Source organism: Diadema antillarum, unplaced genomic scaffold (assembly GCF_040938485.1).
Source record: "Diadema antillarum isolate AM-2024a unplaced genomic scaffold, OU_Dant_1.0 scf00000120, whole genome shotgun sequence".
Classification (NCBI taxonomy): Eukaryota; Metazoa; Echinodermata; class Echinoidea; order Diadematoida; family Diadematidae; genus Diadema; species Diadema antillarum.
In genome coordinates this window covers 1,683,659-1,710,545 of record NW_027271009.1, presented here as the reverse complement: position 1 = coordinate 1,710,545, position 26,887 = coordinate 1,683,659, and the positions used below count along the sequence as shown (strand labels likewise).

The 26,887-nt window shown below is 40.0% G+C and overlaps 1 protein-coding gene across 2 annotated transcripts in view; it reads right to left on the bottom strand.

Annotated features, from left to right (window-relative positions):
* Positions 1–1,461: 1,461 nt before the first annotated feature.
* The window catches only part of LOC139720050 (uncharacterized), a 40,242-nt gene continuing 14,816 nt past the window's right edge, over positions 1,462–26,887 (bottom strand). The window contains exons 1-6 of one of the 2 annotated variants that reach the window (XM_071631425.1): positions 19,344–19,474; positions 10,604–10,804; positions 9,778–10,007; positions 3,116–3,237; positions 2,409–2,583; positions 1,462–1,863 (exon numbers count right to left, since the gene is read on the bottom strand). In XM_071631425.1, the coding sequence (XP_071487526.1) occupies positions 1,577–1,863; positions 2,409–2,583; positions 3,116–3,237; positions 9,778–10,007; positions 10,604–10,803 (1,014 nt within the window). In that variant the 5' untranslated portion in view covers position 10,804; positions 19,344–19,474 and the 3' untranslated portion in view covers positions 1,462–1,576. Of the gene's footprint in view, positions 1,864–2,408; positions 2,584–3,115; positions 3,238–9,777; positions 10,008–10,603; positions 10,805–19,343; positions 19,475–26,887 lie in introns of those variants that run through there. The other variant, XM_071631424.1, reaches the window with a different exon arrangement.

Here is a 26,887-nt window from a genome sequence, read left to right as displayed (position 1 = left end):
CGGACACATCGTGATATCAATATATATCAATAAATACAATGACCGTATTGAATTACTTCCAATATTCCATCGATTTGACGGACTTTTTTTTTTCCTGCAAGGTTGTCTAGTGTATACAAAATACACACTGTCATTCTCGCATCTACAGTTAACACTAATAATGTGTATCACCTGCAACACAATTGAATATTCGCTGCTGATCAAAAGGTCAAACGTCAGGGTTCAGTCGAGTTACCTGCATTCCCGTATTACTGTGAAAGTTTGTTTAGTGTGTAGTGTGGCATACGATCAGTGACGGAATAGTTTTTAAGAGTAGCTGGATGGCATAATATGGATCATCCACAAAAAAGTGCCTTGTCGTTGAGGGCACCCTGCATTTTGAGCGTTGGATTTACAAATTTGATGAAGGTTTTTCGTTCTTATCTCGACTTTTAAGATGTATTGTCCCAAAGAGACGAAATTTAGATGATGCGTTATCGCTGTTATCTGATATTGGTTTCTCGGTATCAGAACTGGCAGCTAGCTTGTGAGCCGGAGAAAAACGTAACGGAAACAAAAAACAAATCTGACAATAACATGTTGGTATAATCCTCATTTTCCAAACATTTTTTTCCCTAAAACAATTGGCAAAGGAGCAAGATCTCTGCCAGATTGATATCGCCAGAAGTACTGGAGTTGAACACAAAAGAAATAATGACAAGAAAACAATCCTTGAGGTAGGTTAACAGCAAATGGTGAAGTAGTTGTCATGAAACTTGCCACTGGTTATCACTTCACGCCCAAACCGTAATTCAGGGCATTTTTTCCCAAAAATCTCTGATTGATATATCTTATCTTCAAGATCGCTGTCTGGTAAAACTTCTAACAAACGTTGAACCTTACTCAATTCTGGAATGAATACAAACAATCGAGCAAACAAACAAAAATCAGCAAAAACCTTCCTCGGCAAAAAGCATCATTCATCTCTAGATGATACTCCAGATGATGTTTGATATTTTGTTAAGAAATCCGCCTCCCAAGAGACTTGACCGAAGACTACATACAAGCTGTTCTAAAAACTGCGTTAACTCGGTGAATTCTGCGTCAGATCATGCATCATCAGCCGTGTGCGGATCATGGTGAATACTGTTGCTAAGTGGCTAAATGCTACGTCTGAGGTAACACGTGCTCCCGTCTATGACTCGTCGTTAGTTTGTGATCAGTGCCGCCTCACGATCAAGATCATTTTCGTCACGAATGCTCCTAAAATAAGCACTCTTTTTTATGTTTCAGCATCGTTGGGCAGTATCAGTAACAGTCTCATTATTCGTTCGTCTACCTCATGCCGACAAAGTTGGATGACGTTCTTTTCAAACAGAATGTTTCTTCCTCTCATATTTTTTCTTCAAAAGCCGTCTGACAAACTCCAAAATGGGTTTCGCTTCTTCTTTTTTTTTTTGGTCCAGACCGTCAATCATTTCTCCCTCAAAAGTCTTGAAGGGAGGAAAAACAAAGAAAACGACAACAGTTTTCACGCTCTTTTCAATCAATGCTCGGAGTCCCTTGTCGTCTGTGTGATGTGAGCGTGCGAAGCTCTTTACTGGCACAGCTTGGCGCGTCTGTGCGCTCTCGTGATAGATTTAATGCCGTCTTTGATTCGGATGGCCGTGGTCTTGTCCGGACACTTGCGCGTCGACTTCCGCGCGCACCGCCTGTAGCTGATCAGCGTCTCGCAGGGGTCCAAGTTCCCCTCCCGCAGCGACGAAATAAAGTTCGTGTTGCACGGGTGCATTCTCGACCTCAGGCAGGAGTGCGACGACCGCGCCAGGGTGCTCGCATCGACGTTGGCGTCTCGCAGGCTGTTGCCGAGTCGTGATCGGTGACCTGGTGAAAAAAGGAACAGCCGTGCATCATTTATGATGTATGCCAAGTGGATCTCGAGGAAAGTAGGCCTACTATAGTAGCTCACTCAAAGACATCTGTTTATCATTACACTATTTTAAAAACACATAGTATTTCTGTAGAATATTTTCTGATCAGCGTTCATCTCTCTTGTAGGATTTTTGCCATGACATGTCAAGATAACTCGCATCAGAGAATTTGTGTCACTTACTATATTTTGTTATTACAGAGGGACATTAATCATTAGTTGAAAAGATGACAGGTCATACTTGTGGACGATAATTGCACGCACATTACTGTTACTATAGCGGTTGTGTGATATTATAAAAACCTTCTCCTGATCTCACGTGTGGACTGTCGCGTCTCATCCAAGGATGGATGATAATCATCAATTCCGTTACACAAAGGGAAAACGAGTTGTAAACCATAACTCCACAGTGTAAAGGATTTTGTTTTTGAACAATCTTGGCATTCTTGTACACTATCTCCGCCTACCAAGCAGAAGAAATTCTCAGGGAGGTACTTACCGTGTCTTGCGGAGCGAACCTGCCTCACGCCAGTCGATGGGATTCCGGTGAACGTTTCCACGCTACTCTCGGGGTCCATGTCCGGGCAGAGACCCGATCGCATCTCCGTCAGATTCTTGAGGTAGCTATCCAGGTCGCAGCCCCTGATCTTTCTCTGTACGCACTCAATGTGGGCCTGCAGCAGAGAACGGGAGAAGTTGAAAGAGGATTACTAAGTAGTTTATTGAAGAGCGCTTGTGAAAGTATCGGAAAGTGAGTGTGTGGGAAGAGGCCGGGGGAGGGATGGTGCATGTTTTAGGAGGAGGTGACGACGTATAAGAATAGCACAGCTCATTATTTAATCCAAATTTATTAAATAACATTATGAAGCATCATGTGCAAAACATTTATTGTTATTGTTCATAGAATATTGGTTTATTGCTTGTTTAATTCAAACAACAGCAGAACTTGAATCCGACACGACTAACTAGCTCCACTCTTACATGCCATTGATATCGTTCTGTAGATTCATTATCTAGCAGGCCACACAGATGGAAGCAAGTGTCATCAAATTACGATAAAAAAGGTATTGAGTAGAGGGCGCACTACTTTGGGGAAACATGAAGCAAACGATTCACAGGCAGTATTTCTTAATAGGGCTCGCTCCATCACTAGAGGGCAAGGGCGGGGCAAACGAATGATGAGACTACGGTGATGTTGTGACTTACTTCCAAGGCCTGGCAGAACTTGTCTCCTGTCTCCTCTTCCTCGTCCTCCGCCTCAACCTCCTTGTCAACCACCAGGTAGAATTCTTGGTCGCACACCTTTATCGCCGGGGCTTTGCAGTCTACTGTAGGAACACAAAAAGTGATAAAGATAACAGTAAAAATTATGACAGTGATAAAGATAATTTTAATAAATCAGTTCATTTCAGTTCAGTTCAAATTTATTCCATATTTCCACTTTCAAATTTTCAAAATTTTAAAATGATTGACAGAAATACAACAAGTAAGAATATAAAATATATACAACCATGTCTTTTGATTGAAGAAAACAAAACATACTGAATACAAATGTATACTAGTATGGTCATATCATGATATGAGAGTGCCAAAAGGAAATAATAGAAATATGATGGGGCCTACGTATAACGTTTGTAAAACTGTAGGTTTTACATAATAACAATAATGATATCAATTGCCCTGGTACGTCGAGACCAGTGGTGCCGTACAGCATTGTTCAAGACCAGAGCCTTCTACAAGGCTCTGTTCGAGACATGGTGATTACGCCCTCTACGTTTATGATATTGCGATTGGAGTTTCGCAGTCATAAAAGTAGGAAACCACTCCCACTTGGTTCAGCTGCACACTATGTCAGTATCGCATATAGTAAACATTCTTGCGGTGTTTGTGACATACTGTATTACATTTCAGGTTCCAAACAAATTTTCATCGCCTATAGCGCACTCAACAATCAATTCTACCCTATATGATGTGGGTTTGTACATGGAAAATCTTGCGGAATGTTCTTTTATACACTTACATTGCCACCCATAGCATCTGAAATACCTAAGTTCTGCCTTTTCATGATTCAATTTGATCTGAAACTGGATGTACAATAAGTCATGCCTTGCAGAATACTGTTTGTAATATTAGATTTATCAAAGAGGAAGAGGGAGAGAGAGAGAGAGAGAGAGAGAGAGAGGAGGATGGGGCATCACTGTCATCCCCCCCCCCCCCATACATAGTATTACGGACGACAACTTGGCCATGGTGTGGTATCGGCGCGACGTTTTGCATATATACTGTTCATTTTTGCCTGTATAACATATAGATGTCTGCTTGACATTCAGTCATATACATTGTTTTGTTCATTTAAAAAATCCCTGTCTAGAGATAACACTTGGAGGATAATCGAGTCACATCTAAAATATTACGGCCACGACATGAGGTAGTGTAAGTAGACGTAAAAGTAGTGTATGGACGAGCATGATTCATATACTTTATTGCTTGCAAAAATGTCCCGATTAGTTCACCCTTGACCTAGCCTTTGAAATTTGATTGCAGAGGGGCCACATCACCCCCTCCTCTCGATAGCTCTGGATTGCATGAAAATATTAAGCCATTGCCCATCGAAACCAGATGTGCGGTGTATAAATTCTATTCCTAAATATCACTTCTTGAGGGCAAATGGGTTACCTGGTGTAGCGGGGTGAGTCTCATAGAGTGAGTGAAAGAGAAAAAAGATGAGATATTGTTGTGCTGGCACGGAACCAGATATCAGTGCAAATTTACGTAAGGATAGTGCAAAGACCAAGGTATTGTTAGCCAAACAAAACAGACAATGATGCGAAAGGGAAGGTCAGAATAAGCAAGCGCATAGCAATAGAAAGGAAAGTCAACAAAAAATGAATAATTACAACCGCTGCTGCTTTGATCGCGGTTTCTGCGCGCAAAATCGGAAGGGGAAAAATACGATATTTTGCCCCGGTGACGTGCAATATGTCAACGAGAACAAACACGATTGGATTCATCATCAAATAAGATGTGGCAGCTTGGTTCTATAGAGGTGAAAGAAACTGTGAACTAAAGTCCCGGAAATCCACTGGCTAGAATCTCCAAGCGGAATTTCTAGAGTTTTAATATCATTCCAATACCATTCTGTATCGGTGTCACGATCTTGGTTGTTTGCGAATTAGTCTCTATACATTACGGTGTGGCTCTGATAGACCACCGAGAGCTTACAAAAATGAACTAAGATTTGTCCATGTCAGATTAACTGAAAAAATGACTTATTTTGCAGTTAAAGGGAGGGGGTGATTTCACAGGGTATATCAAACTGAATTTCCTCTATCTTAAATGGCTTGTATAGTAATAGTATTGGTGTAGGTGAGCTTTCAGCATTTAACTTTTTTGAGAGATACTTAGAAACCACTCAATGGAATGTTAAGGAACATGTGATTCTAAGAGGAATTCAAAGTTTATTTGATGAAAATCGGTATTGAAATGGTCGAGATATAAAAAAAAAAACCAAAGTAAAACAAAGCGATCCTCATAAAAGTGGGTCCCGCATTTCACGATCTCTTTGTTTTGGATACCGCCGCCATGCTATTTTCAAAACCAATCTTCATCAAATAAACTTTGAATCCCTCTTAGAATTACATGCTCTTTCATATTTCATAAGAGATTTCTCATTAACTCACACAAAAAGAGTTGGAAACCTGAAGCCCCATCTCAACTAAAACTATACCATCCCTTTAATGGTCATCGTTGATGTGCCCATGTAGAACCTGCAGGTGTCCCAAGAATTGATTGATAAAAGCGAGAAGAAACGCATTGAGTTAATGGAGGCGTTCTACTTCTCTATCATTATCAATTTTCAGGTGACGACAATAATAATACTGATGTCGCGACCTTTCAGTTTAATTTAGCGTTCTGTGCATGGGACCGGAACATGTTTTCCTTCTGCGAGCCAAGTGTTGCCATGGTAATCACTAGCAGGCTGTGACGAGGAGCAAATATTTTTTGTTTGTGATTTTCCCCCTCAGTCGTTGTGGGTTTGCAGCAGGGTTATATCATACCTCAAAGACGTCAGTGCAAGCGGGTTTCATTGTAAGAGGCTCTGACTCAGTATTTTTTTTCCAGAAAAACATTTATTATTAACATTGGTTGCTATTATCAGTATGCATTTCAGTGCTATTTTTACGTTTTATTCTATTTTCTAACATGATGATCATTACCGTAATAAGAAAAGAACCTCAGAACTTGCTTGACTCTGACAATTTCGAAATGTTCATCCACTTGCACGTGTAAAGGAATGCTTCATGGTTGTATTCTATCTCACATCATTTAATACACACATATCTTCCCTTTTCGTAATGTTTTGTTCGAGTTCTATTTCACAAAGGGGGAGGGCGAAATCAACTAGAAAGGATTTGTCTTCTAATGTTACATGCTTCCATATTTTTAAAGAAAATTTACGTCATACCACCTATAAAGACGTACATATTGTTGTTTGATGGCCGGGGTTACTATACTGCAGCGAATGTGACCCCATTATACCAATGGTATTGTTTATATACTACGTGGCTGCAGTCAATTCCTTCAGCAAGACTTCGATTGCTAGTGTAGTCACTTAACCCATGTCCTCTGGGCAAATGCGATAATCAAACTGGACAGCTGCTCCAAGTGCAAGAATGACTGAAATACTCAGTTTGTATCTACACAATTTGTTATTGTCAACCTAGCTAATGCTCTATATTTCCGTCGCATTGTATTCATACAGTAATGAACAGTACATAATAATAACGTTGATGTTTTCTTTTTTTCTTTTTGTTAGTCTTATCGTATTGGAACGGACAGGAAATGCCTTCTGTAATAATCCTTACGTGTATAACGCACGTGACACCAATGGGTGTGAAATGCGTTATACTACGAACACACTGTGTTGACATAACACAACGCCTTTTAAATCACAGCTTACGGAGACTGGCTGATATCTTTGGTTTCCCTTGCATCCTGCTTTTTACTTAATCCACGTGATTAAGCAAGCATGAACGACGCTTCGTCAATTCCACTCGAGGACTTGATGGATTCTTTCAAACGGAATTGATTAATCCCCTCTTTTTTTTTTAGGAAGACTAAAAAATTTCACGTGGTTTTCACAAAATGAAAACCCCTTTGCGTAAATAGCGTTTGTTAACAAACACAGGGCCATTCTTTCCTTCCTCAGCACTACACACGAGGATCTCACATGCGCATGCGCTCGAGTCACCAGCAACAATTGACAGAGAATGAGAGTGAAAGCGCTTTATCCCCCATATTGTCACGAACCATTCCCTAACCCTACGTTTTCATCGGATGAAAGTTGCCGCCTTTCAGCCTTCGTAAAACCTCCTGTCTCCCTTTTACGATTTCCTTAACCAATTTCCTTTACTCTCTCTCTCTCCTAAGCCACTTACAATTAAAGTTTACATTCGCGCCCATTGTGTCGCCCCGTTTGAAACTATTGTAGCACCTCAACAGACCGGTCTTTATTTTCCTACCAACAATGGAATCGGAAGTATTTAAGAGGCCGCTGGGAGTTAGGGGTCGTGCGTACTTTGCTTACGTACTTTTGGTGGGCAAAATAATGTGTGTCAGTGAGCCTCCTATAAGAACTCGCCTTCGGCTTCAGTGTTTACGGACTGGTCTCATCGGAACAACACGGGCCCTTTTGTTCCCACACAACAAGCCACCTAAAGAATCAAACTATAGGGACTGGATTGTTGTTGTTTTTTATTTCATCATCGAAAACAAAAGTTAATTAACTCAATCTAACTGTTACACGTTAGAGGGAGATTTGGCTTACAAATAACAGATGAATTGAAGAAAATTGTATGCAAGACAACATATCGCAATTTTCAATCCAATCACAGCCAGGGAAAAAGCTATCGGGTGCAATTATAATCGTGCACTTTTAAATCAGCTTATACCACCACATAAGGAGTAGCCTACAGGAAAGTGTCACAGTTATAAGACATTCCTCCAAACAAACAGAGATCATATTTTTTTCTTTTATCTCCAGGAATGTTGCAAACAAAAATAAAAGCCTATATGAGGAGTTATTGGCGCCACAGTACTAACTCTGCTGATACTATTAATGTGGCAAGAATCCTCAAGAATCCTTGCGTGGGACCAACAAAGATAATCATTTTCTCCTATATAGTAACTTACGCAGGTTGTATATGAAGTTGTGGCTTTCAAAGTTTGAAATCTGAACGCGACAAATTTACGGCATGCGTCCACTCTCTCTCTCTCTCTCGATCGTCCTTAAAGTTTTATCTGGGTACTTATGACTTCCAATGACTCGTGGAATTTGTTTGATTGCAAAAGGGCGGATTAAGAGCTAATTTAACATTTTTGTTCGTTTGTCTCGCTGGGCTTTCCAGTTCGAAAGTAGAAATGACAGATATGACTGTACTGGGTTCACTTTGCGTTTCTGTGCATCTACTAGTACTGGCTTGATCCACTCGGTGTGAGAGAGGCGTTTGTCGTCGACGTGAATCGAGGGTGTCACAGATACGGGGATACGGGGTAGCCGAAGATTTGAAGAAGGCACACACCATGTTGAACCGGAACGTGATGTTGAGAAAGAGACGTTTTCTCGCCAACGTTTGCCAAAAGCTCGTCGCTTTTCTCCTCTCTACCACCTCCCCCTTATATATCTTTCTCTTTTTCCTTGGAATCATTTTTTTCCTTTTCAATATCATTGTGCCATTGTATCTCATTTCCTGTCAAACGTCTTTTTTGATTGAGATTTCGTTTCGCAGCCGTCACGTCTGCTTTTTAATGACCAGTTGTACGCGAGATGCCAAACTACCACCTGCCCGCCATCTTCACACTGAACTTTTTCCCCCTCACCTCCAGACCAGATATTAAAGGAATGGTATGGTATTAATTGAGATCAAGATTCAGCTTTTAACTTTTTGCGAGATACTTAGAAACCACTTTATGAAATATTACGGAGCATACAATTCTAAGAGGAATTCAAAGTATATTTGATGAATAGCGGTTTTGCAATGGCTGAGATATCCAAAAATCAAAGTAGGACAAAGCAATCCCAGGCTATAATAAAATATGGGCCTCACCTTTTATTAGGATAGCTTTGTGTTGGATATCTCAGCCATTTCTAAACCAGTTTTCATCAAATATACTTTGAACGCTCTTCCTTATTTCATAAGAGGTTTCTCATCAGTATCTCAAAAAATTATCATCAAAAATGTTGAAAACCTGAAGCCCCATCTTAACCGAAACTAATCCACCCTTTTAACAGGAGTGGCACACAGAACTACGCTACAGGCTTACTGAGAGTGATCAGTTGTATATGGTTGTATATAGCGTAACAATTCAGTCACGAGTAACGACAGAGTGTAGTGACCCTTGCTGTCGTTTCGAGGACATATCTTTATCGATCACCTAAGGTTACAAATCGTTTCCAAACTGAAGTCACCTGTCGCAATAAATGGAGTCGCGTAGAGCCGCTCTGATAATGCATTCTCGTCTATACGTCTCTCTCTCCCTCTATCCAAGCGGTATATACAACTACAAGTTCCACTGTGTACTACCTATTCATGTCAATTTTATCATATTGCATCGCGATACAGATTAAATCTATGTCAGATTTACATATCGGACTTTTCGCATTCACTAACTACAGCTGACTTAAGCGACACAGAATTGAATGAAGTAATTACATGTATGCAAAAATGATAATGATTATATTTTGATACAGAAAGCTATAGTAACGGGATTATCAACGCACTAAGCACTTGAAACAAAGTCGAAAAAATGTAATCATCTCTTGGATATCGTCAAGGGAAACACGACCGGGGTCATCACCAGGTGATTACCTTTGATCGGTTCCGGTAGCTGCCCCGTCGTGACGTCGGAGAGGTTGCAGATGTCTTCGATGTAGATGCCGTCGGCGTCGGGATCGTACGTCTGGAAGATGATTTCGACCTCCTCGTCCGTCATGTTCGGGTTGACGTGGCGGTATTCAGCCTCCGTCACGCACCCGTCGCCGTCGACGTCGGTCATGAAGAAGATCTCGGGACAGCTGGGAATCGACTCGTCAGTGATGCTATATGACAAAAGTTAGGACAAGGTTGACATATTAGTTACGAGGAAGCGCGGGCTCTGTACAGAACAGGAACATTCAACTGTCACAAGTATGCACATTCACATACAAAGACACACGGACGGAGGTACACACAAACACGCACACACACACATATAGATATATGTATATATATATAACACACTCAGCTGTAATGCGAACGTGTCAAAGCATGGGACATTCGGACAACAGCCTCAATAGGTGAAACATCTGCACGATATTCACATGCCCTCATCAGATGACGCTCCACATCAAAAAGGATTGTTAATCCATATTTCAAATATGAAAGCGAATTTTCTTGAACTTTTCTTGTATACTTGTATTCACCATTTTCCCTCAACCGCAAAAAAAAAAAAAAAAACCACAAATAAATGAATAAGTAAAAATCAGAGATAAAATATCAGTGACCATTGTCTTCCTCACTTTCACGAAATCGTGATTTGCTTTTATTTTCTTCAAGCTGCGACAGAAAACAAAACCCTGAAGAACCCGTAGTTTCGGGATATCCACTCGTCTGTCGTGGAGGGGGAGGGGCTATGGGCGCCGCCCACTTTTCTCACCTGTTACTGTACTCATCGTCAACGGAGGCGAAATCGAAGAGTGGTCCCAAGTCCCGTTTCGTCTCGACCTTGTCCATATCTTCTGCCTCTTTCACGCGCCCGACGTTCAAGGCGTTGGCGTCCTTGGGGAGAGAGTTGCCCGTTGTCATGGAGACGACGAGGAGGAGGCAGCAAATGGTTACCCGCATCTGGCAATGCATTCTGGGAGATAATTATGAGAGTGGGGGAAGAAAAAAATGATTACTCATTCATTTGAAATGGAGTTCAGGATCATCGCGAATAAAATACCAAACAAGGAAAATAAGCACAAAGCAAGCTCATTTTCCTTTGAGCATCAAGATTGGAAAAGCGTTAACACTCGTCATCACCATGATTGTCTACGGGGGTTAAGACGAGCTATCATGCAACTTGTCAGCATTCAGTGTAAACTCCCGTGTCGAATAGGAAAATTTTATGCCTCTACGAATTTCTGTATAAAAAATCTTTCAAGGCAAGTCCACAATGCGAAATATAAAGCCAAACACTCTTGGAACCAAAGCTAGGTGGAACAGAACTCATCCCGATTTGACTTGCGGACCTTCTTGCTCCTGTATATTGGTTCTTAGAGTATAATCCTTCACGGTGAGAGCACAAGTCCGTCGCTGGGTGGAGAACGTGTTGCGAGGAGGGAGACTGTAGACTGAAGTGACAAGTTCTCGATTCTGCCTGGTCTTATAAGCTATCATTGCACTTTTCCCTTCTCAGTGGAAGTTAACTAATCAATGGGGGGAGGGAGGGTATGGGGGTAGAAAGTGCAGGACAAGAGTATGGTTAAAACATGTCATGGGTTTAAGACAGGACGAACCTTTAAATTGTCAAGCTCAAAAGAGTACAGTAACCATATAGGTATACCAAGGAACCGCCCGAATCGGCTCGGCCTCTTAAAAGTGTGCCGTCTTGAAAGAACCAATTAAAACAAAGAAAGCCTCGAAAAGAAGATGTCGTCTCGCATTAAGATGACGGCGGTCATTTAAAAAGATACGAAACGCACATTGCCTACGTAATATTGATTACATAATAAAAAGATACACAAATGAAGACGATTCGCGTAAAGTACAAAATCGCCAAGGTACTCCTGCGGGAAAAGTACTCTGGAAGGTCAATGTACTTTCGTCGAAAAAGTACTTTGCCTTCCTCGTTGTATTTGTTGTTTTTTTTTTTTCATATGTACTGTTTCCATGGAACACCGGAGCAATAGGATATAGTATGAATATGCATTATCATATCTCGCGATGAATGAAAATTCGCTCGGCGTAGACCGCACTGCAGACCTCACGGATGCCGACCCGATAAAGCGTTGGCATGATGATATTATTCTGTGCATGTGACGGGTGGCAAAGAAAGGAGCCGACAATGGGAGAAAAAAGTACATAACACAAGGGACTTTTGACGGAAACACAGGTAGGAATTGGATATTGATTAAACTACACGAAGGAATAATGTCTGTGCGAAATAGAATCAATTACTTCTTCTTAGTAAACAAAATGATCTTTTTTAATCCTCAAAACTAAATCATCAGAACTGTATGAGGTTCTCTTTGTCATCAATCTGTTGTTTGTACTCTCTTGTTTTTGTTCGATGAACCATATATAGCTTGAAAAGTAATAAGGCTTTTCACAATTCATGTGGGAGTTTTCTAAGGGGGTGACAATAATATGACACTATTTGAGATATTCTTCTTTTTTTTTCATTCTTGGTTCAGCAGAATGTTGTGTTCTTTGATTAAGGCCAAAGTCACAGCTACCAAAGCCGACACAAACCAAACACAACACGTCTACAAGGACAAAAGACAAGAACAGAAACGGAAAAAAAAAATAGAAAAGATTGTGAAACTGACAGACGAAACTTAACACTGAATATATATGAAGATGATTATCGCCCCGTCAAAACAATCAAGTTCAATGGTCGTGCAGTGTGAGAGTCGCCGGCAAGTGCACTGAAATAGTGAGGGCTATAAAAGAGATGACTTTTTGCCAGGATTTAACACCTCCACCCAACGCCCCTCGATCCCCCCGATTTTAATGATGGAGAAATGTAGACTTTGTTTACAAAGAAACAATGTGAACATTGGAAGAGAAGAGTTGCTCTCGACTCGACAACAACGCGAATAATCCTCACAACTCCCTGGTCGGCGCATATTCGCTACTTTTACATAATATTGCTGATTATGATTACTGTATACAGTAAGGAGTGATTTTCTACCATTTCTTGTTAGCTGCGTCAGCATCGTTTAAAAAAGCATGGACAAATATGCGGGGAAAAATGAAAGGAATATGAATGTTAACACGAAATAAAGATGAGCAAATTGTCAATACCTGAATAACTGAAATTCAATCATGTCAATAATTAGACTAAAGGACAAAATGAAAAAGGAGGGAGTTAGAGGGGTAGGGAAATAGAGAGAGTGAGAAACAGAGGAGGGAGGAGGGGAGGAGGAGGAGAAGGAGCCTAGAGAGTGAACTAATAGATTTAACCTTGGCATCATATACTTTTTTTCCCCATCTTCATTCTCTCCGCAGGAGCGTCCTTCTTGCCCTTAGCCCCCTCCCCTCGCTACCGTTGGTAGAATGATTGGCCCGAATTCCTTAAGGTGGTACATATGAAACGATGGTTTGAACCATGGACAAAAACCATGGAGCTTCAAGTGTCGCACGGACTATTTCGTTACGAAATTGGTCATTTCGTTGACAAATGACCGTTTCGTTAACGAAATTATCATTTCGTGGACGAAATGTTCATTTAGTAACAAAATGTTGTCATTTCGTTACAAAATAATCATTTAATTGACGAAATGACTGATTTCGTAACGAAATATTCCATGCGACACTTGGCGCTCCATGGTTTTTGTAAATGGTTTAAACCATAGTTTCATTTGTACCACCTTCGTGAATTCGGGCCATGAAGTACAGCTTCAAAACCATTGACTCCTTGATATTGGACTAAAAAGGAAAAAGAGGAAAATTTAGCAAAGAAAATGTGATTCCATCGGGATTTGAACCCGAGACCTCCGGATGCTAAAAGATCAATAACAATGAACCCAAATAATCATCCTTTTATGATTCTATCATTTCAAGGGTCCTGTTGCATGGAAGTTGAGATCAAACGTAATATGTACTCCCTAAGACAGAAATCAAACATATGTACCCGAATACTCAGTTCTGATTGGCTGATACCTGAGTTATGTTTGATTGTGTCTTTTCACGCTACAGGGCCCTTGGCTTGTCAAGGCCAATCGGTTTGCCACATCCGTTACACACGTTGTTGTTTTTCATGTAATGCCAGAATCCACAGGGCACGCGCGCACACACGCTCAGACACACACGTACAGACACATACATGCCAATCTCTATTACGTATGCTTTGCAGACACACTTTATACCAAAAAAAAAAAAAAAAGACTTTGTAAAAAAAAGCACCACAAAAGGGCCAAACGCAAATAGCATGTACATGTATAAGCATGCACAAATCCTAGATATTTACACACACATTCATACGAGATAATACAGGAAGACACGTAGCCATCAAACACATTCTCCCCTGCCCCCCCCCCCCCATGTGTCATGTACTAGCCAAAGAGACTGCAGGGTTACTAGCACACACACACGCACACACACACACACACACACACACACATACACAGTGAACTTACGGACACCTGGCTCTATTGTGCCATTAACAACGGCCTTCGGCCCCTTCATACACACACGCACGCCACTCCACACCTGCACACAAAGCGAGGGATCCGATTAAGACCGCCACGCACGTGTCGCCTCCCCGGGGCTACCACTCTTATGCGCCTCGAATTACTCTCCGTTGCTCCTCAATAGTTATTTTTTGTTTGATTGATTCAAAAAAACAACGTCGATAATGTCAACAGAGGGGTTTTGACGTCTTGTTCAAAGCTTGCAAATGTCACTTTTTGATTGACGGGTCAGAACAAATCCGCACGATGAAAAGAAGGCCAAACCTCGTGAATCTCAACAAGATGATAACATGGCGTTATGGATGGCCAATGGGACGTATAATTGCGCCCGTGCAGTTTGGCACACAAACCCTTCACCCACTAAAATGTGTTTGTTGTTGTTGCTTTTTTTTAATTGTAAGGCTTGATCATGGACCTGAAAATTTCTGTTGTTGTTTTTTTAACCATAAATTTCATTTTCCGTCTGATCACAAACATCTCTACGTTGTTTTCTTCAGTCCATATATAAATTTTGTTTCGTTGTTTCAATCGCAGTTTTGAAGAAGCACGCCTACGGTGGGAATAGAACAGTCGACAACAACTGATATATATCTTCCAGTGAGGTTAGAATTCTATGTCACATTTCAAGTCCCTTGCACTTAGAAAGAAAGAACAAAACCCTTACTGTTCTGTTTAAAACAAAGAGGAACATATAATCTGGAAGCATGACATGCAATCAGTCTGGAATGATTAACCCTTGACGTACTTTGAGTGCTGCTTGGTACGGAAAACCCCATAGAGGTGTACAAACTGTCTTAAGTGTCTGACACAGAAAGGGTTATAGGGGAAACCATGGTCCCGTTTCATAAAACTTGTTATCCGTAACAACTGCCGCATCTCTATGACAAATTTGCCCTCGGCCAATCAGATGCAAGGACTTCAGTAGCTTATAACAGCTATCGTAACTTGTAAGTGATGACAAGTTTTATGAAACGGGGCCCTGAACTTCAGGGAGGTGAGTAGTTTCTGAGTGAAATTGATGATGTTGAAGCAGCTGATCGTCGAAAATATTATGAGTTAAAAGGGACAGGTGACAGGAAATTATTCCCCCTCAAGTTCTCTCTGATCTACTTTTTTTCACTTATTTGTATTGCGTCCACACAGAGGATCTCTTGAAATCAGTTTCAATTCAGTTTGTTTTATTATTTTGTCCACTTGAACATAATGAAAGAAATCATAATGGATCAACGACAATTTAACTATAATATCATGACAAAATCAGTGATAACAAACTAATTGAGCAATATCTTAATGAGCTTTGAAGGTTGCTTCTTGTCTCGTGTGTGTGAATTAACTAGATAAAACATATCAAAATAATTATATTACCAATTAACTCTTTTGTGGCGTAAATCATTTATCAGGTTAGCCATATACTATAGCGTGCAGAGTGCAACGCCAAGCCTTAATAGTGAACAAGTGTGGTAGGTCAATACACTACGACAGTAAACTACGACAGTAACTTCCTTATGTTCCAAGTTCAAAATTTGCCCTACGATCACCTTCATATCCCTTCTATGGCATGTCAATAATTCAATATCATGGTTGACATGTGGTTGATATCAACTGGGACAGAGAATCCGTCAATGCGAAGAGCGATAATACAATCTGAAGACCCGATGGTGTATCACTTCTGTCTTCTTCATTTACCATTCTTTGCGTATATCAATATGGAGCATGTGGTCGATCAGGGCCCCAATCTTATTTGAAAAGATGTTAGGATAACAACTCTTGTTGGAATGGCAATTGTCATGGCAACGACATGAATCCAGCTTCCTGATTGGCTGTTGCCACTGGAAGTTGCCATTCCAGCAAGAGTTGCTATTCTAACATTTTTTTTTTAATGAAATGGGGCCCTGAAAGTGACTACATCAGTAACAATACCCGGGTTCGAATTGAGGGCATCATATCTAACGAGAGCGATCGTTCCCCTTTCGCGGGCTACTGCCGACTTCGAAAACAGCGGACACGTGACGACAATGCAATAGATATCAAGGCGCAAGAGTGTCTTGGCAATATGCCATCTGCACCCCTGACATTGTGAAAGGATTCGAGAGCCGCTTCTCTGGAAATCGGGCGAATCCCATGTCTATCAAAGAGATAAACCACTCATCTTGCAGATAGACTTTTCCCGAAAGCATCGCGCCCTTAATCGCAGAACGATCAATCACATGGTGACAGCGATCATCAACACCTTTGTCTGGTGCCATGAATAAGTTGAGTGTCTTTTCGCCATCTTGGCACGTGATCAACCTTCCATCCTAGTTCTTCCTATCAGAAGGGAGAAAGATGTCACGGTATATCTCAAGTTTCTAAATGCCTTCCATTCCGATGTTCTGCGTATATTCATCGATTGTTGACAGACATTGTGTTAAAGGAGAATCTACGCCAAAGGGGCTGTTGTTTGTGATGATAAAATACATAGAAAATAAGTAAAAAACAGGAATAACAAGAAATAATGACCACTTGAATATCAGTATCAGTGCCGATGACTTTCATATTCAGAAACGTTCCCATTATGGAATATCGCATCAAGATCCCATGAGCACATCCGCGACGCCATAGAACGTCCTCCTCGATGACTCACAATTGTCCAGTTTCTTTCAAATTTCTCGAACTTACTTGTCTTCAGTTCTCTGCCATATTCAGCAAAACCATTCCACCCAGGTTGGGAAGGGATTCGAGAGATTGCGAAATGAGGAATCGTCGAAGGAGTTATGAATAGAAAGTTCGATGACTCGACACGGCCCAAAATAGTGTCTGGTGTTGGTAACGATACCACTCATCGGCAATATCTAAGATGACACGCCTGTCCTTTTGTTTGAGCGAGAGGTTTATGAACTGTGGATCCACTGAGCAAATTCAGGGAGATGCAGGTGTTAACCACGTTTGTCATGGCGAAGGAGAAGCCCTTGGAAAGGCTGAAGTTTGGGTCGAGTCCCTTTCATCTTTCTATCGTCCTTTCTCTCACCCTCTACTCTCACTTCTATCGCAGGTGCAAAAGACAAAACAGAAAACAAGAGGGAGACACAAAAGCAAGTCGCAACCACCCTCCACCCCTTTGTTCTAATCTGGGCGAGAAGGCAATGGACTATGGCAGGTCGAGTAGGGATTGCGATTACGACCACTTTAAACTTGGAGAGGGTGAGTGGCGACGAATACAGAAGGCTGAGCTCTCGGCAGCAGGTGCATGCTCGATGTTTACAGCTCGCTTCTTCGCCGGGAAGAGGGGTGTCTATCGAATTCCACAGCTTCCCATCACTGAAGGAAATCAACCAGAGAGGCCAGATCGAATCTCTCTCCCTACAAAAGATATGTCCTGCGCAAATCGTGAAGATAAACTCTACACTGTAATGCGAAGCATCTTATCTCACGATGGTACAGCATACGACATGTGGACTTTCATTCACCTCTCTGCAAAACCTGCTTCTGGTTTCTGGATTTAGGTTCGTGCCAATCCGCTCGTCACCGCCTTTGCACGACAGTGACGTCTGGCACTTCTTCTATGTATTTTTATCGACTCATTTAGTGAGACAACTAATGAAGTGAAATGAGGGTTGTTGGATGTCGGCCTCTCCCTGCCAACAAGTTTTACCCTTTCCGAGCGCCACTATACTCGGCGCCACATTTCTGACGGACTGTGATGCGGAATGCAGCCGGGCAAGTAGGCACAATGAAAAAAAAGGGAGAAAAAAAAGAAAAATGAAATGCACATCTCACGAATAACAAACCTGAGCACACACGCACATTGTGCGCCGCGATTGACTTGATTTTATACTCAAAACCTATCAATCAAACTCACACAATGCACATATTTGCCGAAGTCATTTTTTGTGTTTTCCCAGTCCTTTCTTCATTTGCACTAATTTACCCACTCGTTCTCCATCGGCCTGTCGTGTCACTCCAGCAGGCGTTAAAGCCGACACGGGGCTATTCCCGCCCAAATACTTTGCTAGGTCTCCGCAGGGTAATCGCTCAAAGTGAATGACATGAAGAAGTCTTCAATACGCCCAAGGCACAAACTTGAGGCAGAATATCAAGCAAAGTCCTGCGAGGGATTTTACCTGGCTGATTAAGTCATCATCTATAAAGCGTTTAGATAAGCATCTATCAAAAGTCAAAAGTTGTCTGATTCGACATAAACAGTTGAATTCCCCTCCCCTACCCCTCTTACCACCCCCTAGCTCACTCTGTCGCAAGCTGATGCTCCAAGGGGTCTCTTTCTTCTGAATGAGTTTAGGAAAGCTCATAAAACGTTCGCCAGACCTTCTTACGAGGGGGCATGACATGTTAAAAATCAATCGCAGTATTGTCAATAAGCTTACGTGACTGGCACGACACCCCAATTGCAAAGTACGCTCCGTTAACAACCCCTCGCTCGTGTGACACGTGCCCAGGACCCTGGATATACATAATACCTTTTCATGTGATATACAACGAGCAAAATAACATGGAAATCAAATTACCAGGTATTAATATGTAATACGACACAAAACATGAGATAGATAGATAGATATAGAGAGAGATAGCGAGACAGATCGAGGGTAGAGGATAAAAAGAATCACGTGCTATATTCATGGTAACGAATTCTTGTCCTGAACACGCCAATGATTGCGTTGGCACACTGAATTCATTCATCGAAATGTCGAAGGTAAAGCATTCATACCAAGTCATCACAGGAAACGAAACGCGCGAGAGCCGACAGAATTCTGGGGTGTCAACTTCGCAGTGTACGAGTATGTGCAATGAGGGAGTGTTAAAAGTCCCACAACCTATGCCTTATACCCCTCATTAACACTGCCCTGAAAAACACGCGGCTACGTTTATGTTTGTTTTCCAAAACCCCACGGTAGTAGGCCACACAGAGATCAGTATAATTAGCAAAGCGTCCTGCGTACATTGCTTTGAGAAAAAAAAATTAAATCCCTCCCGAATAGCATTCTTATTTGAGCGTCAACTCACCTTTCTGCTCACGACAGTAGATCTGAATGTAATCAATGATCACGCAGAGAAAGAAGTTGACGGCGTTTCAGAACCTCTTCCCAGCGAGAAGATATCTGGAAGGCGTTCTTCACACATCGCAGTGCTAACACGTGGATATTACTACTGCAGTTCTATCACCCCCTCACGCCGTTTCCAAAATTAAACAGGCACGCGTGTAGGGTGAGTTGGGGCGCCGCCTAAAAGTCTATAGCCTTCGCACAACGTGTGCCCGGGTCAGACCCCCGTTCAAATCCAACAGCGTTTTTTTAACCTGTCGATGCGACCATTATGGTTTGGTTTGTTTACACTCAGATCGAATAATATGACGAACCGTGTCTTATCTACCGCCCGATATGATTGAAGCCTTGATCGGGCTCTTCAGCGTCTATCGATCATCCATTTTCTTCTTGCCACCGCCCATTTTTTTTAAACATGCCTTATGGAATAGTTTATACCACTCTATACTTCAAAACTGACTTTATTCGACTAACTTGATGACTCGAAGAATGGAGGAGAGACAAAATGTGTGTATGTGTGTGAGCGTGCGTGTGGTTTACATCGCCGGACAAACCTTTCTAAGACGTTCCAAATCTTCAACCTGCAATTATGATCAAGTCATAATTTTGATTACAGTAAAACTAAGCTGATAAAGCATTCAGATCATACAAAAAGCGTATTGCGGATAAGTGACACAATTTCTTCTCAGGTTCAGATTGACAGGCCTTTTTTCATTCCATTGAACAATGGTTTAACACGAAAAAGGACTGCCACTCTATTTTAGACATTTTATTATGGAATGCTTTGTTCTACTGTGTGTGCTTTTCCCTATTCGTTCTATCGCAGTATGACACGTAATAGCGTGTTTCTGTGTTAATTGATCCGAAACTTCCTCCGTACCATTACTTTGTTGAACCACATTGCAATCTGAAGGAATGCAACAAACAGGATGCTCACCAAAGCTACTAAGTGTGTTGGTGTGTTTGCGTTTGTTTGTGACGTATTGTGTGTGTGTGTGTGTGCGTGTGTGTGCGTGTGTGTTATGTGTTTACTTTTGACAGAACATTTTCTCTTCACGTTATTCTTACGAAAGAGAGAGCCGCGACGATATGTTAATTATATCTGCTTTTTTACAGTTTAAAGGGATAGTACAGTTTTGGTTGAGGTGAGAAATAGGCTTTCAAATTTTTGCAAGATACCAAGAAAACACTTATGATATAGCACAGAGCATACCATTTTAAGAGGAATTCAAAGTTTATTTGATGAAAATCGGGTTTGGAATAACTGAAACATCCAAAAACAAGGTAGAACAAAGCGATCGTTACAAAGTGTGGGTCCCACACTTTATTAGAATCGTTCTTTTTTGGATATCTCAGCCATTTCAAAACCAATTTTTATCAAATAAACATTGAATTCCTCATAAAATTGCATGCTCTTTCATATTTCATATGAGATTTCTCATTATCTCACCTAAAAATGTTAGAAACCTGAAATTAGGTCTCAACCAGAACTGTACGATCCCTTTAAGCGTGAGCTTCATGCGTAAATTGTCTTTAATGAAAACGATACTTCGTTTACAACTAGAATGAGAAACTTTTCGACTGGTAAGGTGAAACTGACCTAGAAATTAGGATTCCCTCTAAGCAACGCCCCTATACGTGCCCTAAGCTTGAATAGAGGAAGTTAGGTAAAAAAGGTGAGGGGATGATGAAAGGGTTTCACTGACGGGAAAAAAAATCTTTGTCTTCAAGGAATTTTGTAAATTGTGATGTCTTTGATGAATTATCATGAGGTAAACGCTGTGAAAGAATTCAACCTCAGACTCTTCATGGTTGACCAGCAAGTGGTATTTTGGGGGACAAAACAAGGAGGTGGGACCACCAGTCAGATTTAGTCACAGTCACGTGATCATCGGAGGTCAATTTGGAGTTAGGGCGGGATGCCTTTATGACTGGTTTTACAGACGACACCATGCAGTCAGATCTTTGCGATCGGTCGTCCGATTCCATCGCTTGATGAGTCGGTTATCTTATTTACTATATACCGTCACTGTTATGAATGAAAGATTCGCGTCGGATTGACTTCCTCATTCATAAGTTTGAAATGGTACATTCATGCGAGAATGGAATTAGTATTTCAAAACGGAGGAAGCGTATAGAGTTGTAATGAGAAATACAATGCATGTATTGAATTGATCACCTGAAAAAAATGTGATTACGGCTAAGGATATAGTCATTATGGTGAATGGATTAACAAAATGACAATAAAAAAGAACCGCCAAAAACAAACGTCAGCAGATCGGAAGTTATCGCACAACCACTGAAGGGAAATTGATGAGGTGGACACTCGTATTGTTTGGTATTTGGAATGAATGGTGAAATGACTGCGTGAACATTAAGAATAGAGTTGTTAAAAGCTTATTTTGCAGATGACAATCATTTGTGTGTGTGTGTGTGTGTGTGTGTGTGTGTGCGCGCGCGCGCTGGTGTGGGCCAGGTGAGGACGTCCCTTATCAACACGAACTATGCCGAAAAAAGTAAGGAAAAGAAAGAAGCACCAGGAAATCATTACAGGTTCGTCTTATATCAATTACTCGCTACATTCCGACTTTTTTTTTCCTCTCTCAACATGTTCACACAATCCTCCCATACCTGTCCCACAAAATACAAAAACAGACTGACATGATACACATCCACATGACAGCATCACCGTGTACATTCAAGCCTACTATTTGGAAATAGAACAAGAAAAAGTTTAATGCATTCAATTCACACAATAAATTGATAGCAGGTTCCCCAAGTTAATTAACGGTAGTACAATCAGTCAATGATCACCTGGTCTACATACGCAAATTCATAATAATCTTATAGAACATGAATTCCATGAATTGTTTCATCGGGCAAGGTTATGACATTATGAAGCTATGAAAACGATTGAAGTGCCTAGCGAATTTGGAAAAAAAGAAAGGCCATTTGAGAACTGGTTTACCAGGAGAGCAGTTGAAAACAGCCAAGCAGAAAGTGGCAATATAGACCTACTAACTTGTAAATACATACATTCACCTTTACATTCCGATGTGCACCTAGTTCATCCTCATGAATATTCATAACACAATATTCACGAAGACCCGTCCAGTTCTTCCAAATACCTTAATTCGTCGGCGTTTTCACGAACCGACGCTATTTCGTTTTTGAGCGAAAATGCAGTTCTGAGAAAATCGCGTTTAAAGATCTCACAAGTTTTAGACAACGTTTTCAATGACTTTTCCTGTCTTGTGTGTGAAAATTTTGACAGGGTGATGAGAGTGGAAGTTGTTCTTCCTATCCATAGTGTAATTTTAGTGTGAATTCAAAAAATTTACGATATTTCTGTCTTCAAACTCACTGCGTCGGTTCGTAAATCCATCGTTTCTTGCGCGCACCATAGGTTATGTACTTAAGCGCGGGTCTCACGAACCGACGTAAGTTGTGTTACGCCGGTTCGTGAGACCCGCGCTGTAGGGCCTGTACAATAGGTAACGTGCAATACGCGTGTATTTACGAACCGTCGCTATTTCATTTTCGTATGTGTTTACATACAAATACTATTAGGGCTATACCTGCTTATCAACAATAACCTTATTAATTGAAATTAATTGTCATGTAATGATTGTTGTGATGATTACAATATATTTAGTGATAATTAAGATGATAATACAAGCCAGTTTCTCTTAATTGTTCTAAAAAGAGTGTTGTCATTGTTTTCATCTTCATTTAGTACACGCATGTATTGTTATTATAGCTGTGGTTGCTCGTTCCAAAGATTTCTTTGCCCCCCCTTTTTTTTGTGGATATATTATTATTTAACACTTTTGCATTTGGACATCTATCATTTGGTAATACATGTACATGTATTCGGTATACTGTGTTTCATATTTTTTACTTTTTACTGTTTTTTTTTTTACTTAATTAACTTACTTTTTCATTTTTTCACATTATTTTTAATTCAAATTCAGTTCACTTCTTTCATAATAATTATGAATGTTTGTTCTAAGATGAAGGATACCGCTAAATCTTGGGAAAAAGACGTGCCAGTCAATAATAATTACTTGTATTTACTCATCTTTCATACTCATGCATGCACTCTGTTATTTCTTTCTCTGAAATAATATATTAATTTCTTTATTTCTTATTATTCCACATATTTGTGACATTTACTTTGTCACAATTTTTATCAGTGTCATTATTGTCATTTGGCTCGCATGCGAATTCACTCATAATTCCTCATTTTCCATCTTTCTCTTTCCTGCTCAACAGATTCTATGATAGCTGCACCTGATCATATAAAAACATAAAACTCATCCTGCATGCACTCTTCGAAACTGATAAACTCCTAAAAATACATGAATATCGACACTATCAGAATTTCAAGCTTCATTTTAAATATATAATAATGGTCATGTTTTATTATGCCTTTTGCAGCAATATATTGAAGAGGTACATTATGTAATCGAAGAAACATAGGTCCTCAATAGAATATCAAATTTGAATTATTCAGAGATGAGTAATGACAATGGGAAGGATAACAATTGTGGAAGAGCTCCATAAATCAATACATATCTAATGGCAAATGGAGATGGAATCAAGCTTCAAGAATATGTGTAATTCAAGTTCATTATTATATCAGTTCTTGTGTGTTCACAAAAAGAGGAACACAGTTCGAACATGCACACCAAATCTTACATCGTACATTTACATCTATAGAGTGCGGACGGAACATATACAAGAGAAAGAATAACATTCTCAAATTAATATATCAAGCATAACTACATGTATGTATATGACCACACAAAGATGTTGCTGCATATGCATGAAGCTTGAGAGTGCTGCAACACCCATATGCTCAGATAAAAACTTGATGTATATCATACAAAAGAGAAGAGGTACTGCATGTACATGTAGTTACACTATTCACAGGACAGTAGAGAAAAAGCACAAGAGAGGGAAATGGGTGTCTAAAATAGGTCGATGTAAGGAGTGCCAAGCCAATTAAGTCTCTAATAGAAGTCATACATATATAAGGAAACAAATTAATCACAACATAAATGATCATGCTCATGTTAACCAATAATTAGCATCTAAAAATGTGTGTAGAAAGCCCATAATATCAGCCTTTCGCCCCGAAGGCTTGTTACATATGAGAAAAGAGAAATTTTGGCCGACCCCCCCCCCCTCCCTGTGAATCCTTAATCCACCAGTACTATAAACACATTCTGAGAATGTGTTTTAGTACATGTACTAGCAAATTCACAAGAGGGTTGGGGAAATTCAGCCAAAATTGTGTGTGGCTAAAATAATTAAAAAGAAAGGTCATCAGCAAAACTACGGGGTGGATGCAGACGAATTTTCATGTGATGACTAAAAAATATGCAGCTAAAGGAAAAAAAAAAGACGGAGGAGAGGGGCCAAGGCTAATTTGACTCCCCTCCCCCCCCCCACCAAAAAACAAACAAACAAACAAACACCACTGTTTTACAGCACCTTTAAAGGACTCTTAATTTTTTGTTTGTTAAAAACAAACGTCTCGAAGTAAAGAATTCCATATTGTAGGCGAAATGTAGACCGATACAGTGTATAAAGTGTACATCCCAAGCTATTAAAGAAAAAAAAAACAGATTATGAATATCATTTAAAGTAAGAATTTCAGTGTGTTTAATCATCTTTAGTTGAGTTGCAAATGACATGTACATATTTAATAAGAGCAGTAAACTTCGAAGCGCCCCCAAGCCCTTCTATACTTAATTATTCATGTGTAAAGGTAGCGCCAGGGCACTCCGGTGGTCTAGTGGTTATGACGCTGGTCTAGTAATCCAGAGGTCGTGGTTCGAATCCTGCTTGGGCTGCCTGTGATTTTTTTTTTCACAGCAGCCTACAAACTGCACACTGCAGTTGCGTGCGTTACTACGGATGGAGACAAATGAATAATCTATTATTTTAATATACGATGTTTGACATCCTTATTGCAATCACTTTCTTTAATTGTAAATTTAGAGACATAATGAATTATTATTAAAAGAAATCAAATTTCTGTATTTTGTTGTGAGTTTGCATGGGAACATACACGTATCATAATTTACAATTTTAGTTAGATAAAGAACATCTTATAACAGAACTGTCTAGTGATGGTTGAATAATTATGTCAATTTGTTATAAGTCCTGTCATTTACATGGAGTGCATGTTCCCATGTTTATAAGAATCATACGTGACACATTCAAAGTGGGTTGAAGACAACAAAATAATAAATAAAAGAATAAAGGAGAATAGAACTTAATCTGATTACAGCATCATCTAAATATTGCCAATGTGCACTTAGAAATCTATCAAGATTTATCACAAGGTTATGATTACCACACAAAACCTTCAAGATTTATTATCATGAAATACATACCAATGAACACTTAAAAAAATCTAACATTCCATATCCACATGAAGCTTTCCTTGATATAAATGTCTCTCTGTAGTGTTATTAAAGTGTAGCAAAATTGTAATTACGACATCACAGAATGGAATGCCTTGTTTTCACCTTCAATCTTAGGATCTCCTTTCATGTTTCCACTTTACAATCACATTTCACTGTAGATATACCGTCCTTATGTTGTCGCCCTTCATCCCAATTTCTCCCTTCTATCCTATCTGTAGATTGTCTTCTTTCCTAAGCCATTGTATTCACATTCCTTGATGATCAGCACGATGCTGTACTTTTTTCTTCTTCTCTGAAACAGTCCAGCTCTTCGCTACTGCATGGCATCAGTCATCTGAAAGAAAAGACAGAAATTAAGAACTTTCAATTAAAATCAAACATCATGATACAAGATACAACTTTCATTTTGAGAAAAAGAAATCAGCCAACTAAACTGTAGTTGAAATTATTTTGCTCTATTTATATTAAACATAAAACAAAACGGTATACAGGATCAAAGAATGTCAAAAAAATACTGCTGTTTTTGATGCATATTCAAATTGTCTCGCCTTTTACATATTTTAATGATGCAAGATCTTATGTCTAGCACTTAGTAAGTCTCATGTAGAATTTAAATTATTATTCAAATGAATAAATCTGCATGTCCTTGTAAACAAGGCATTGCTTTGAAAAAGCTGAATATTACTAATTGCATTTGGGAAAGAGTCTACGACAATCAAACTTGTTTATTATCAGAGACTTTAACATCTTAATTAGACCTAGACTCTACATTACCATTGTATTCACATCCGTTGGTGATGTACACGACCCTGTACTTTTCCTTTTCTTTTCTGAGACAGTCCAGTTCTTCGCTACTACATGGCACCAGTCATCTGAAAGAAAAGAAAGAAATTAAGAACTTTTGATTAAAATCAAACATCATGGCACAAGATACAACTTTAATTTTGAGAAGAAAAAAAAAATCAGCCAACAAAACTGAAGTTGAAATTATTTTGCTCTATTTATATTAAACATAAAACAAAATGGTAGGCCTATGCAGGATCAAAGAATGTCAAAAAAATGCTGC